Raw genomic sequence first — 16,528 nt, 5'->3', positions numbered from 1 at the left:
GTTGTTACAGAAGATTCATAAGGAAAGCTTTATTTTTTATAATTTATTGTAGATTTAATAAGTTGTTATAATTACTATTATGTTTTAAATTGTTTAAACTATTAAACATTGATTAAATTTATGTTGTTAATTTTCTTGGTGTGAGATTACGAATGTCGGCTTCCATTAGTTTTATTTCAAATAATAAATTTAAATTCGCCACGCGTCTATATGGGGAACTAAGATCAATAGATAAAATTTAGTCATAACCCAAAAGAAATATTTTAAAGACATCAAACCTAATACATGCTCAGTGTATAATCAAGTCCTAGAAATGTAAGCATGTCCTTAAACAGTATTTAGACTGCATTTAACCAATTTTACAATTTATATACAATTATATATTAATAATGGCTTCGGTTCTTATGGACGTTGTTATCCTTGTTAAATTAACAAAGCATAAAAAATGGATAAAATGATATATTAAAATATGAAAACAATTACAATAATTAATTGCAAGGGTAAGAAAATTTAGAATTTAAAGGTATTTATTTGTAAGAGTTTGAATTCATGTTAACAATTACTCTGTCTTGGAATGAGGGCTCCTCCTAAATAATAATATTAAAAAAGTATCAAATTGTTTAAACGCGATAAAAAATTTTAATGCATTTAACAAAAAGGAAGTTATGAGATATCACTAACTTTTGCCACAAAATTTTTCTTCTTCGTAAGTATTAGTAATTTAATGCACTTAGATATTAGCAAAGCTTTCGACGAAAAATATTGATAATTTCCTGTTATGTTTGTAAAATCTTAGTAATATTCAAATGGTACAGATATGAAATATAAAACTAGCGATTACACCCCTTGTAGACTCTAGGGTTAGCTTGAGGTAAGGATGGCCGGGGGAAGGGGGGAGAAGTGGACAACCGCCCCTCATTTTTAGTTTTTTTGGATCGTGGGTAATTTTTTTCTTGGGGCGATTTCTCTTTGGGGAATGGAGGTTCCCTCCCTAAAAATAGTTAACATATTCTCTGAACCTATACATAGCTTCGCTGTAAAGCTGACCAATATATGTTAAGCATTTAGCGAGTTCATTCGGTACAGACAAAAAGAGATTACTTTGTATGTCTACCCTCCCAGGGCCACACATGAATATCATACTCCTCTAGATTATCTCCAAATTACTCCACTCACCTTATTGATATAAGTATGTCTACCCTCCCAGGGTTACACATGAGTGTCATACTCCTATAAATAATCTCCAAATTACTCCACTCACCTTATTGATATAAGTATGTCTACCCTCCCAGGGCCACACATGAGTGTCATACTCCTATAAATAATCTCCAAATTACTCCACTCACCTTATTGATATAAGTATGTCTACCCTCCCAGGGCCACACATGAGTGTCATACTCCTATAAATAATCTTCAAATTACTCCACTCACCTTATTAATATAAGTATGTCTACCCTCCCAGGGCCACACATGTGTATCATACTCCTCTAGATTATCTCCAAATTACTCCACTCACCTTATTGATATAAGTATGTCTACCCTCCCAGTGCCACACATGAGTATCATACTCCTATAAATAATCTCCAAGTTATTCCACTCACCTTATTAATATAAGTATGTCTACCCTCCCAGGGCCACACATGAGTATCATACTCCTCTATATAATCTCCAAGTTATTCCACTCACCTTATTAATATAAGTATGTCTACCCTCCCAGTGCCACACATAAGTATCATACTCCTATAAATAATCTCCAAGTTACTCCACTCACCTTATTAATATAAGTATATCTAATCTCCAAATTACTCCACTCACCTTATTAATATAAGTATGTCTACCCTCCCAGTGCCACACATGAGTATCATGCTCCTATGAATAATCTCCAAATTACTCCACTCACCTTATTAATATAAGTATGTCTACCCTCCCAGGGTTACACTCCTCTAAATAATCTCCAAATTACTCCACTCACCTTATTACTATAAGTATGTCTACCCTCCCAGGGCCAGACATGAGTATCATACTCCTCTAAATAATCTCCAAATTACTCCACTCACCTTATTGATATAAGTATGTCTACCCTCCCAGGGCCAAACATGGGTATCATGCTCCTCTAAACAATCTCCAAATACGCCCTCACCAATGCACATGAACTCTAATAATAAGTTTTATATTAGTTTATCTTATTACTACTTTATATCAAACTAACGGCTACGTCCCTAGAGGCCTCTAGGGGCACATAGAATAGTTTTTTGGTTAGGAAGAGTCGACCTGCAACCATTTTGATTTTAAGATAATTGATATACCCTCCACAAAAATAGTTAAAAACCTTCCCTTGGTGATTGGTGAGATCCTTTGCTACAGACAAAAGAAAACTAGCTACTTTAATAATATTATAAGATAAATATTTGCAAAACAATTTAGGGGATGGGATTTAATAAGTATTGCTAAAAAGAGCTTCTATTCTTTTGTTTGATTTAATTATGAAAATCTCAGGTAAATTTAAGTTTTCTCACCTAACCAAGAAACTGGATTTCTATGTCCAGCCCTCAGCCAAAGGTCATACAGTTCGATTCCCTTCATTTTATCCAATAGATACCTAAATAAGAATTATTAAAGGTAAATAATCTTTGAAATATATAAATCAGTCAACCAGGTAAAAAGGTGTTGTAAAAAATGGGGATTTATACAGAATCCAAAAATTTTTTTTAGAATACAAATTTTGAACACAGTAATAGTGTCTGACTGATTATGACGTAACAAAAAAAATTAGCCAATGAGAGTCCATTATTGACCAATGGTAAAATTTATAGTGGCCTCTCATTGGCAAATTTTTTTTTGTTACGTCATAATCAGTCAGACACTTTTACTGTGTTCCAAATTTTGGATGTTTTATGCAAGAAAATAATTGTAGACCTGCAATGTGAAGATAACTTTTTAGCCCAATCTTTATCCGTCTCGGCTCCAGTTCCCTGTAAAACATAATATTAAAAAAAATATTAAACAAGTACACTAGATGTATGACTTTTGGTTTCTTGATAATCAAAGCAAATTAGAAAACTACTCATTTTATCTTTATATTAGTTTTTGGTGGGCTGTGTAAAAATGTGCAGATAAAAATTCCTTTAAAACAAATTATCCAGGAATATAATGTATCAAATTCCAATTGGGAGTTCTTTGTCTTTTGAAATCATACTGCTTTAATTGATACAACTGAATTAAATATAAATATATAGTATATACCTGTCCTTTTGTTTCTAAAAGTGGAAGACTTAGCCTCAAATCTCCATTCCAAGATATTAGCTTTACATCTCTACAAATAATGATAAATCAATATCCGATAAATTAAAGTACATCCCCAATGATGATACCCAAAATTACCACTTCTGTAGATTACATTTAGTTGTTGGAAAGTTTGGACACTTAACTTAATGAACTAACCAATCAAATGTCAATAAACGTCCCCAATGATGTTAAGCCAACAGACAAGAAAAACTTTGGTGTTTAGTGGGATAAACAGCCCATTGTCCCCTCCCTCCCTGAAATAATGTTAAATTTTAAAAATGTAAAAATATATATTTTGTATTATTAGGCTGTGAAATTTTTTTTTTCTTGTCTTTTTATTATTATATTTTTCTTTTACTGCAGTAGGTGATGAAACAAGAACAATTCTGTCCCAAAGTACAAAAAGACAATTGATATAAATAATATATATATGTTGTTGTTCATTATAATTTGTGTATGTAATTTCTCAATTGAGACAATAGGACGGCTAAGGAGGAAGAAGGAGTTTGAAAAAACCACTAGCAGCTTATATATGACTTACATGCCCTAACTATAGAGTATGCTACGCTACTAGAAATATTATTTTTAATTGAATTATCTGTCTATATATAAGACTATATTATCTATATCTTATACACTAACATATCCTAACTATAGAGTATGCTACTCTGCTAGAAATAGTATTTTTGATTGAATTATCTGTCTGTATATCAGACTATACTATCTATATCTTATACACTAACATATCCTAACTATAGAGTATGCTACACTGCTAGAAATAGTATTTTTGATTGAATTATCTGTCTGTATATCAGACTATATTATCTATATCTTATACACTAACATATCCTAACTATAGAGTAAGCTACTCTGCTAGAAATAGTATTTTTGATTGAATTATCTGTCTGTATATCAGACTATATTATCTATATCTTATACACTAACATATCCTAACTATAGAGTAAGCTACTCTGCTAGAAATAGTATTTTTGATTGAATTATCTGTCTGTATATCAGACTATACTATCTATATCTTATACACTAACATATCCTAACTATAGAGTAAGCTACTCTGCTAGAAATAGTATTTTTGATTGAATTATCTGTCTGTATATCAGACTATACTATCTATATCTTATACACTAACATATCCTAACTATAGAGTAAGCTACTCTGCTAGAAATAGTATTTTTGATTGAATTATCTGTCTGTATATCAGACTATACTATCTATATCTTATACACTAACATATCCTAACTATAGAGTAAGCTACTCTGCTAGAAATAGTATTTTTGATTGAATTATCTGTCTGTATATCAGACTATACTATCTATATCCTATACACTAACATATCCTAACTATAGAGTAAGCTACTCTGCTAGAAATAGTATTTTTGATTGAATTATCTGTCTGTATATCAGACTATACTATCTATATCCTATACACTAACATATCCTAACTATAGAGTATGCTACTCTGCTAGAAATAGTATTTTTGATTGAATTATCTGTCTGTATATCAGACTATACTATCTATATCTTATACACTAACATATCCTAACTATAGAGTAAGCTACGCTACTAGAAATAGTATTTTTGATTGAATTATCTGTCTATATATCAGACTATACTATCTATATCTTATACACTAACATATCCTAACTATAGAGTAAGCTACGCTACTAGAAATAGTATTTTTGATTGAATTATCTGTCTGTATATCAGACTATATTATCTATATCTTATACACTAACATATCCTAACTATAGAGTATGCTACTCTGCTAGAAATAGTATTTTTAATTGAATTATCTGTCTGTATATCAGACTATACTATCTATATCTTATACACTAACATATCCTAACTATAGAGTAAGCTACGCTACTAGAAATAGTATTTTTGATTAAATTATCTGTCTGTATATCAGACTATACTATCTATATCTTATACACTAATATATCCTAACTATAGAGTAAGCTACTCTGCAAGAAATAGTATTTTTAATTGAATTATCTGTCTGTATATCAGACTATACTATCTATATCTTATACACTAACATATCCTAACTATAGAGTATGCTACTCTGCTAGAAATAGTATTTTTAATTGAATTATCTGTCTGTATATCAGACTATACTATCTATATCTTATACACTAACATATCCTAACTATAGAGTATGCTACTCTGCTAGAAATAGTATTTTTGATTGAATTATCTGTCTGTATATCTGTCTATACTATCTATATTATACACTAACATATCCTAACTATAGAGTATGCTACTCTGCTAGAAATAGTATTTTTGATTGAATTATCTGTCTGTGTATCAGACTATACTATCCACATATTATACACTAACATATCCCAACTATAGAGTATGCTACTCTGCTAGAAATAGTATTTTTGATTGAATTATCTGTCTGTATATCAGACTATACTATCTATATCTTATACACTAACATATCCTAACTATAGAGTAAGCTACGCTACTAGAAATAGTATTTTTGATTAAATTATCTGTCTGTATATCAGACTATACTATCTATATCTTATACACTAATATATCCTAACTATAGAGTATGCTACTCTGCTAGAAATAGTATTTTTAATTGAATTATCTGTCTGTATATCAGACTATACTATCTATATCTTATACACTAACATATCCTAACTATAGAGTATGCTACACTGCTAGAAATAGTATTTTTGATTGAATTATCTGTCTGTATATCAGACTATATTATCTATATCTTATACACTAACATATCCTAACTATAGAGTAAGCTACTCTGCTAGAAATAGTATTTTTGATTGAATTATCTGTCTGTATATCAGACTATACTATCTATATCTTATACACTAACATATCCTAACTATAGAGTAAGCTACTCTGCTAGAAATAGTATTTTTGATTGAATTATCTGTCTGTATATCAGACTATACTATCTATATCTTATACACTAACATATCCTAACTATAGAGTAAGCTACTCTGCTAGAAATAGTATTTTTGATTGAATTATCTGTCTGTATATCAGACTATACTATCTATATCTTATACACTAACATATCCTAACTATAGAGTAAGCTACTCTGCTAGAAATAGTATTTTTGATTGAATTATCTGTCTGTATATCAGACTATACTATCTATATCCTATACACTAACATATCCTAACTATAGAGTATGCTACTCTGCTAGAAATAGTATTTTTGATTGAATTATCTGTCTGTATATCAGACTATACTATCTATATCTTATACACTAACATATCCTAACTATAGAGTAAGCTACGCTACTAGAAATAGTATTTTTGATTGAATTATCTGTCTATATATAAGACTATATTATCTATATCTTATACACTAACATATCCTAACTATAGAGTATGCTACTCTGCTAGAAATAGTATTTTTAATTGAATTATCTGTCTGTATATCAGACTATACTATCTATATCTTATACACTAACATATCCTAACTATAGAGTAAGCTACGCTACTAGAAATAGTATTTTTGATTAAATTATCTGTCTGTATATCAGACTATACTATCTATATCTTATACACTAATATATCCTAACTATAGAGTAAGCTACTCTGCAAGAAATAGTATTTTTAATTGAATTATCTGTCTGTATATCAGACTATACTATCTATATCTTATACACTAACATATCCTAACTATAGAGTATGCTACTCTGCTAGAAATAGTATTTTTAATTGAATTATCTGTCTGTATATCAGACTATACTATCTATATCTTATACACTAACATATCCTAACTATAGAGTATGCTACTCTGCTAGAAATAGTATTTTTGATTGAATTATCTGTCTGTATATCTGTCTATACTATCTATATTATACACTAACATATCCTAACTATAGAGTATGCTACTCTGCTAGAAATAGTATTTTTGATTGAATTATCTGTCTGTGTATCAGACTATACTATCCACATATTATACACTAACATATCCCAACTATAGAGTATGCTACTCTGCTAGAAATAGTATTTTTGATTGAATTATCTGTCTGTATATCAGACTATACTATCTATATCTTATACACTAACATATCCTAACTATAGAGTAAGCTACGCTACTAGAAATAGTATTTTTGATTAAATTATCTGTCTGTATATCAGACTATACTATCTATATCTTATACACTAATATATCCTAACTATAGAGTATGCTACTCTGCTAGAAATAGTATTTTTAATTGAATTATCTGTCTGTATATCAGACTATACTATCTATATCTTATACACTAACATATCCTAACTATAGAGTAAGCTACGCTACTAGAAATAGTATTTTTGATTAAATTATCTGTCTGTATATCAGACTATACTATCTATATCTTATACACTAACATATCCTAACTATAGAGTATGCTACTCTGCTAGAAATAGTATTTTTGATTGAATTATCTGTCTGTATATCTGTCTATACTATCTATATTATACACTAACATATCCTAACTATAGAGTATGCTACTCTGCTAGAAATAGTATTTTTGATTGAATTATCTGTCTGTGTATCAGACTATACTATCCACATATTATCCACTAACATATCCCAACTATAGAGTATGCTACTCTGCTAGAAATAGTATTTTTGATTGAATTATCTGTCTGTGTATCAGACTATACTATCCACATATTATACACTAACATATCCTAACTATAGAGTATGCTACTCTGCTAGAAATAGTATTTTTGATTGAATTATCTGTCTGTATATCTGTCTATACTATCTATATTATACACTAACATATCCTAACTATAGAGTATGCTACTCTGCTAGAAATAGTATTTTTGATTGAATTATCTGTCTGTATATCAGACTATACTATCTATATCCTATACACTAACATATCCTAACTATAGAGTATGCTACTCTGCTAGAAATAGTATTTTTGATTGAATTATCTGTCTGTATATCTGTCTATACTATCTATATTATACACTAACATATCCTAACTATAGAGTATGCTACTCTGCTAGAAATAGTATTTTTGATTGAATTATCTGTCTGTATATCTGTCTATACTATCTATATTATACACTAACATATCCTAACTATAGAGTATGCTACTCTGCTAGAAATAGTATTTTTGATTGAATTATCTGTCTGTATATCAGACTATATTATCTATATCCTATACACTAACATATCCCAACTATAGAGTATGCTACTCTGCTAGAAATAGTATTTTTGATTGAATTATCTGTCTGTATATCAGACTATACTATCTATATTATACACTAACATATCCTAACTATAGAGTAAGCTACTCTGCTAGAAATAGTATTTTTGATTGAATTATCTGTCTGTATATCTGTCTATACTATCTATATTATACACTAACATATCCTAACTATAGAGTATGCTACTCTGCTAGAAATAGTATTTTTGATTGAATTATCTGTCTGTATATCAGACTATATTATCTATATCCTATACACTAACATATCCCAACTATAGAGTATGCTACTCTGCTAGAAATAGTATTTTTGATTGAATTATCTGTCTGTATATCAGACTATACTATCTATATCCTATACACTAACATATCCTAACTATAGAGTATGCTACTCTGCTAGAAATAGTATTTTTGATTGAATTATCTGTCTGTATATCAGACTATGCTATCTATATCTTATACACTAACATATCCTAACTATAGAGTATGCTACTATGCTAGAAATAGTATTTTTGATTGAATTATCTGTCTGTATATCAGACTATACTATCTATATTATACACTAACATATCCTAACTATAGAGTATGCTACTCTGCTAGAAATAGTATTTTTGATTGAATTATCTGTCTGTATATCAGACTATACTATCTATATTATACACTAACATATCCTAACTATAAAGTATGCTACTCTGCTAGAAATAGTATTTTTGATTGAATTATCTGTCTGTATATCTGTATATACTATCTATATTATACACTAACATATCCTAACTATAGAGTATGCTACTCTGCTAGAAATAGTATTTTTGATTGAATTATCTGTCTGTATATCAGACTATACTATCTATATTATACACTAACATATCCTAACTATAGAGTATGCTACTCTGCTAGAAATAGTATTTTTGATTGAATTATCTGTCTGTATATCTGTCTATACTATCTATATTATACACTAACATATCCTAACTATAGAGTATGCTACTCTGCTAGAAATAGTATTTTTGATTGAATTATCTGTCTGTATATCAGACTATATTATCTATATATTATACACTAACATATCCTAACTTTAGAGTATGCTACTCTGCTAGAAATAGTATTTTTGATTGAATTATCTGTCTGTATATCTGTCTATACTATCTATATTATACACTAACATATCCTAACTATAGAGTATGCTACTCTGCTAGAAATAGTATTTTTGATTGAATTATCTGTCTGTGTATCAGACTATACTATCCACATATTATCCACTAACATATCCCAACTATAGAGTATGCTACTCTGCTAGAAATAGTATTTTTGATTGAATTATCTGTCTGTGTATCAGACTATACTATCCACATATTATACACTAACATATCCTAACTATAGAGTATGCTACTCTGCTAGAAATAGTATTTTTGATTGAATTATCTGTCTGTATATCTGTCTATACTATCTATATTATACACTAACATATCCTAACTATAGAGTATGCTACTCTGCTAGAAATAGTATTTTTGATTGAATTATCTGTCTGTATATCAGACTATATTATCTATATCCTATACACTAACATATCCTAACTATAGAGTATGCTACTCTGCTAGAAATAGTATTTTTGATTGAATTATCTGTCTGTATATCAGACTATATCATCTATATATTATACACTAACATATCCCAACTATAGAGTATGCTACTCTGCTAGAAATAGTATTTTTGATTGAATTATCTGTCTGTATATCAGACTATACTATCTATATTATACACTAACATATCCTAACTATAGAGTATGCTACTCTGCTAGAAATAGTATTTTTGATTGAATTATCTGTCTGTATATCAGACTATACTATCTATATTATACACTAACATATCCTAACTATAGAGTATGCTACTCTGCTAGAAATAATATTTTTGATTGAATTATCTGTCTGTATATCTGTCTATACTATCTATATTATACACTAACATATCCTAACTATAGAGTATGCTACTCTGCTAGAAATAGTATTTTTGATTGAATTATCTGTCTGTATATCAGACTATACTATCTATATCTTATACACTAATATATCCTAACTATAGAGTATGCTACTCTGCTAGAAATAGTATTTTTGATTGAATTATCTGTCTGTATATCAGACTATACTATCTATATTATACACTAACATATCCTAACTATAGAGTATGCTACTCTGCTAGAAATAGTATTTTTGATTGAATTATCTGTCTGTGTATCAGACTATACTATCCACATATTATCCACTAACATATCCCAACTATAGAGTATGCTACTCTGCTAGAAATAGTATTTTTGATTGAATTATCTGTCTGTGTATCAGACTATACTATCCACATATTATACACTAACATATCCTAACTATAGAGTATGCTACTCTGCTAGAAATAGTATTTTTGATTGAATTATCTGTCTGTATATCAGACTATATTATCTATATCCTATACACTAACATATCCCAACTATAGAGTATGCTACTCTGCTAGAAATAGTATTTTTGATTGAATTATCTGTCTGTATATCAGACTATACTATCTATATTATACACTAACATATCCTAACTATAGAGTATGCTACTCTGCTAGAAATAGTATTTTTGATTGAATTATCTGTCTGTATATCAGACTATACTATCTATATATTATACACTAACATATCCTAACTATAGAGTATGCTACTCTGTTAGAAATAGTATTTTTGATTGAATTATCTGTCTGTATATCAGACTATACTATCTATATTATACACTAACATATCCTAACTATAGAGTATGCTACTCTGCTAGAAATAGTATTTTTGATTGAATTATCTGTCTGTATATCAGACTATACTATCCACATATTATCCACTAACATATCCTAACTATAGAGTATGCTACTCTGCTAGAAATAGTATTTTTGATTGAATTATCTGTCTGCATATCAGACTATCTATATCTGATATATTGTCTACATGCAATGCGTAAAATAATAATAAAAAGAGTAATAGTGGTCAGAGAGGGAGAGGACTTTGGGTTGTTTATTACACTAGTCCCCCAAAGGTTTATAATAACGTTTTCTTATTAGTTGACTAAATAGCTTTCAGGGGCTTTTATTGAATTTTGATTGGTTTGTTCATTAAGTTAAGTGTCCAATCGTTTCAACCAATAGTAGTAATCTACAGAAGGAGTAATTTTGTGTATTATTAAGGATCATTGGGGAGGTACATAATTTTATCGGCCATTTTCTCATCCCTTTAGAGCCCTAAAATGTTGACTGTGTTTTATATCATTTTTTAAAAAACATCATGAGGAATGGATGGTAACAATGAACTGGATACACTTTGTTGAATAGGGAATCTTCAAAAAAATATAGATGGACGGACTTTTATAATCTTAGAGTGACTTTTCTACAAAAAAATTTCAGACAATCATTTACGAGTCCAATAAAAGTAAAAAATTGCAACAGCTAAATACATCGAAGGTTAATAATAAAATTTATCAATAAAAGAACCAATATTTTTCATAGCCTTTATTTTAATTATTATATATTGAATTTAAAAAGTTTAAACTCAAATGTTTTTTTGATTGTAATAATGCTCAAATTATTTTGATCTTAATTAGGTTCTTAATCTAAATAAGATAGAACATAGTTACCTAAAAGAATCAGGTTTACAAATCTGTTTTGATATTTTATCAACTTCCATTGGTGTCAGCTCTTCATTTTCCAACAGCTTTTCATCTGCTTCTCTGTATAAGTTTAAATTTGATATAGTTACATAGTTTAAGTATGTTTGAATATGTTTTAATTAGCTTAATTACATAATATTCTGTTCTAAATGTATGTAGAATAACAAGGGGTGTATACACCCCTATAGGTGTCCAATCCCTAAAATCCCTCTTGGAAAGGGTCTAAACCCCTCAAAAACAGCCCAGGGAGGTGAGAAATTAAAAATGTTATACCCCTTAGATTTAGGGTGATATGAAAAATTCTTGCAAAAAAATTCGTTCTCTTAATAAATACTAGTAGTAATCAGACGGATGGACTAACAGCCTTATTGTTATACTTTATATTATTGACTACTGGCTACGCCACTAGAGGCTTCTAGTGGCACTTACTTTATTTCAAATATGTAATTATTGTCTATGTTGCGTTCAAGTCTCTACGTTTTTTCCCTCATTTTTTTGTGATTTCTCTTGGGAGGGTGGTGGTACCCTCCTCCCAAAAAGTTATAAACCTTTCTAGAACCTATGAGAAGCTACCCTGTTAAGGAGAACCCGATCGGTTCAGCGGTTAGCGAGATCCTTCGATACAAACATAAAAACAAACACACAGACACACACTTCGTTACTATATCATAAGGAAAGATTTATAAAATTTGTTCAAGTTTAAAATATCATGTATAAGATAGCTAAAATGAGATATGAAATAATAATATTGAAAACCCTTACACCTACCTACGGACCAAATTAAAAGATTACTTTTTTTAAAAGATTACTTTTTCTAGTTTTGATAGTACATCTCTTTTTATTTAAAGTAGAAAAGAATCTTACAAAATTGTTTTCTTATCCAAACCTTTTTTACTTTTCTAAGAACTAAATATAATCCAATTACCATTTAGATTATCTTGTAAAAGGAAAAAGTCATTCTAGACATTTTATTATAAGAAAGAATGTGTAATTTTACTGATTTATCTACAATGAACGTCTACATTTTTTGTTTGGGACATTATATAAAAGTCCATTGAAAAAAGACCTGATTGATTATGTCACAAAATTGTTTACATAAAAGTTATAGGTCTTATTGCAAGGACGGGAGGATATTACAATAGTCATAAATGCATTATGATAAACTTTTCTTATTCGTTTGTTCAACAAGTTTTTTTTGTGATTGAATATTAATTGGTTGGTGCATTAAGTTACGCGTTCAATCGCTTCAACCGCTAATTGTAATCTAGAGAAGGGACAATTTTGTGTATTATCATTTGAAATGTACATCAATTTATCAGTCATTGGGCTGTCCCTTTGATCCCTGGCTTATTGCACACAGTGATAAAAGGCATTGGAAGATTTTTAGACTTGGATGTTTAAATTAATTTTAAAGTTTATTTTTTTTAGGAAGGTACTTTGACGAACATTTAATGGTTTATGCTTAGCTCAGTAATGTTTGCCAGGGAGTGTATATCTTGTAGGGGTAAAGAAAAGAGAAATGAAAGCCTAACGCATTTAAATTTAAGGAGGCATTGACACCCTCCTTTTGCACAAGATACAATTTAACAGATTACATAGAATATATGAGTAAAAATAATACCTTAGATAACTATCTGTGATTAAGCTAATATATCTACAAGCATCACATCTTGGATGGGTCACTATAGGCACAGGCAGCTCTAATTCTGAAAATTTAAAAAGAAAAGTATGAAATGTGTTTGATATAAATATCTAAGTTGTTAGAGTACCTATTTAGATAAATAGACAAAACAGAATGTATGGATTGGGGTAGCCTAGAATTTAGGATTTCATAGACTATATAGTCTTTCATAAGACAATCTATAGTATTAGGCCCAATGCTATTCTCTTAACCTTTTTTGTATCATATTTTTAATTTTTTCACTCAATAAAAAAAATTTAATTTACCTCTCGCGGAAATAGTAGAATCTAGAGCAGAAATGGCAATCCAGGATTCACAAACTTTCAACAGGATCAAACAACCCAAACATGCGATTATTCGCATTCCACCAATCTAAATATTGAAAGGTTTTTACTAAGAAGTATCGCAGCAATAGGATAGAAAAACAGCTCTTTTTTTCTGTATGTAGACGAATAAAGTATAATTTGAAGGATTTTGTCTATAAATCACTTAGATATGTCTTTTTAATTGCATATTCTGTTAATTAAGGCAATTTAAATATAATTGTAGAAAATTGTAGGATGCAGGATACCTTTGTTTTTTGGGCAAAGTAGACATATACATAGTGATCTAAGCATGGTTACCCGGGCAGAACTGATTAGGATTTAGGTTGTTTATTGTTATAGTAATTTTAATTGTATTTTATATTTTTTTTTTGATTTTATGACAATGTTTAATTTTTATGCCCAAATAAATATGTTTATGTTTATCTAACAATAATATTATAACTGCTATGTTATTTATATAAAAATCTCACTAATTTTAAGAATAATAATCACAAGCAATATACCTCAATTCCATTAAATCTCATTTTGATTGTTAATTCATTTAAAACTTAGTGTTTCTTTTTTATTTGTTTTTATTTAGGCAACTTAATCACATAGAAAGCCTGAGTAATGTTTTTGATGTGTAAGAATATGTTAGAAAGCTGAGTTGACCGATTTGTTACACTAGCTTTACTGTCAAAATAATGCTTTCTCTTTCATTTTCTAAAAGGTTAGAAATAGAAAGCTTATTAATGACAAAAATAATATTTATAACATGAATTTTTTTAGGTGTATAAGATGTAGGTAAGATTTATTGTTTAAATTTTTTAATATAATTTTCCAGTATGGCTTCGATTAATATCCACTGGATTAGAACTGGTTCTCAGCCATACCGAAAATTCATGTAAAGCACTGTATTGCATATAATTTTCCACGAATAATAAAAGCAAAAATTTTTAGATTATAACCAATTTTGTTAGCCCTGAAGAAAAGATGTCTATAATACGATGAAATAAATAAATATTATTTTATTCCATTGCAATTGCATTGTCTAATACTAAAAGATAGACACAACCCTATCTTTTCCGATTTTGTATAATTTTTGAGGAACACGATTCCAGTGACGTCATATTTTTCTTTCCCGAAAAAGGGAAGGGGGGAAGAAAATCTTTTCAAAAGAGATGGGGAAAACCCCCTTTTCTCCCATCACTTTTTTTCTTCCCCCCTTCCCTTTTTCGGGAAAGAAAATATGACGTCACTGGAATCGTGTTCCTCAAAAATTATACAAAATCGGGAAAGATTGGGTTGTGTCTAAAAGATAGTAATGTTTATATGTTTGAAAATGCATATGAATAACTTTACTACAAACCTATTTTCTTTGTTGTTATTATCATTGTGCATAACAAAAATGCATAAAACCATTACTTTATTACTTTTGAAAGGCATTGCAGATGTAATAAAAGTTTATCAAATGAATATGTTTATATACCTTTTTTTTATAAATTAGAGGAATATTAGACTTCTTTCAAATGTAGTTTTTTAAAATAAAATTTTAGATATCTAAACAAAAAATTTTGTTTGTCTAATTAAACTTTGTCATAATAAAACATTTAAACTTTTTGTTTAAAACTTGATATTAAAAAATCAAGCTCATTCTAAATTTCAAATTTAGTTGTAAAAATATTAGACTTTTTATTCCAATATTTTTTTTAATAACGTTCATAATTTAGCTCTAAATTAAATCTATTGTTAATGTTTATATGAATTGTCAATTTTATTGTAGATTCTGAATAATTGTTGTTGCTCCAAGCTTTTAATGTACTTTTAACTTGTCATACACCATTTGATAATTTTTTAAAGTGCATGTTGTTAATCCCTATGAAAAAGTAAAAGAATCTTTGTCTTTCTGACTTTTCCGAAAGATATCTATAACCGCTGAACCGATATTGTTCTCCTCTAATTTACAGTGAATATTTCCATAGGTTCACCCCTTACTATACACATCCATAAATAAATTGTTTTGTGAAAGAAAACTGAGCGCTTTACAAGTCAATTTAATTTTTAGGGGAAGACTCTCAGCGGCGACCCCCCCCCCCTCACTAAAACATCTATTGGGTGTTTGATACACCCCCTAGACCCCCTCGATTTTGTTTTATAGTTGGGTCAAAACTCCTAAATATGATGTTAATATTTTCCTTAAGTCTATGCACGCCATTGCTGAAAACATTTCAATTTAAAACTATATAAAGAATCTCCAGAACAAAGAATTAATTTATCTGAAACTATTGAAATCAATATTGGAATTTCTATCTGAGTAAGATTGCCCAAGGTTAAAGAGGATAAGAGGAGATTATTTGTATTTAATAAAT

At 29.1% G+C, this 16,528-nt stretch overlaps 1 protein-coding gene across 1 annotated transcript; it reads right to left on the bottom strand.

Annotated features, from left to right (window-relative positions):
- Positions 1–446: 446 nt before the first annotated feature.
- LOC145332332 (uncharacterized) lies at positions 447–14,857 on the bottom strand. Its single transcript, XM_080177328.1, has 9 exons — positions 14,684–14,857; positions 14,121–14,226; positions 13,795–13,879; positions 12,141–12,233; positions 3,244–3,313; positions 2,917–2,972; positions 2,517–2,599; positions 2,058–2,155; positions 447–587 (listed from the first exon to the last, which is right to left on the bottom strand). Exons 1-9 carry the CDS (start codon positions 14,702–14,704, stop codon positions 528–530), a joined length of 672 nt encoding a protein of 223 aa, XP_080033454.1. The 5' UTR covers positions 14,705–14,857; the 3' UTR covers positions 447–527.
- Positions 14,858–16,528: the final 1,671 nt, after the last annotated feature.

This window comes from Acartia tonsa, chromosome 1 (assembly GCF_053477335.1).
Source record: "Acartia tonsa isolate MP-2025a chromosome 1, ASM5347733v1, whole genome shotgun sequence".
NCBI classification, from domain to species: Eukaryota; Metazoa; Arthropoda; class Copepoda; order Calanoida; family Acartiidae; genus Acartia; species Acartia tonsa.
Note: the sequence above shows the minus strand (reverse complement) of the source record. Positions and strands in the feature narration are given on the sequence as shown.

Excerpts from the sequence above, each read along its gene's own strand:
- LOC145332332 (XM_080177328.1), bottom strand. The coding sequence starts at position 14,704 with ATGAGATTTAATGGAATTGAG. Across the intron at positions 14,227-14,683 it reads TGAGATTTAATGGAATTGAG|ATTGGTGGAATGCGAATAAT; the intron begins GTATATTGCTTG and ends TTCAATATTTAG. Across the intron at positions 2,973-3,243 it reads TTTTAGAAACAAAAGGACAG|GGAACTGGAGCCGAGACGGA; the intron begins GTATATACTATA and ends TATGTTTTACAG.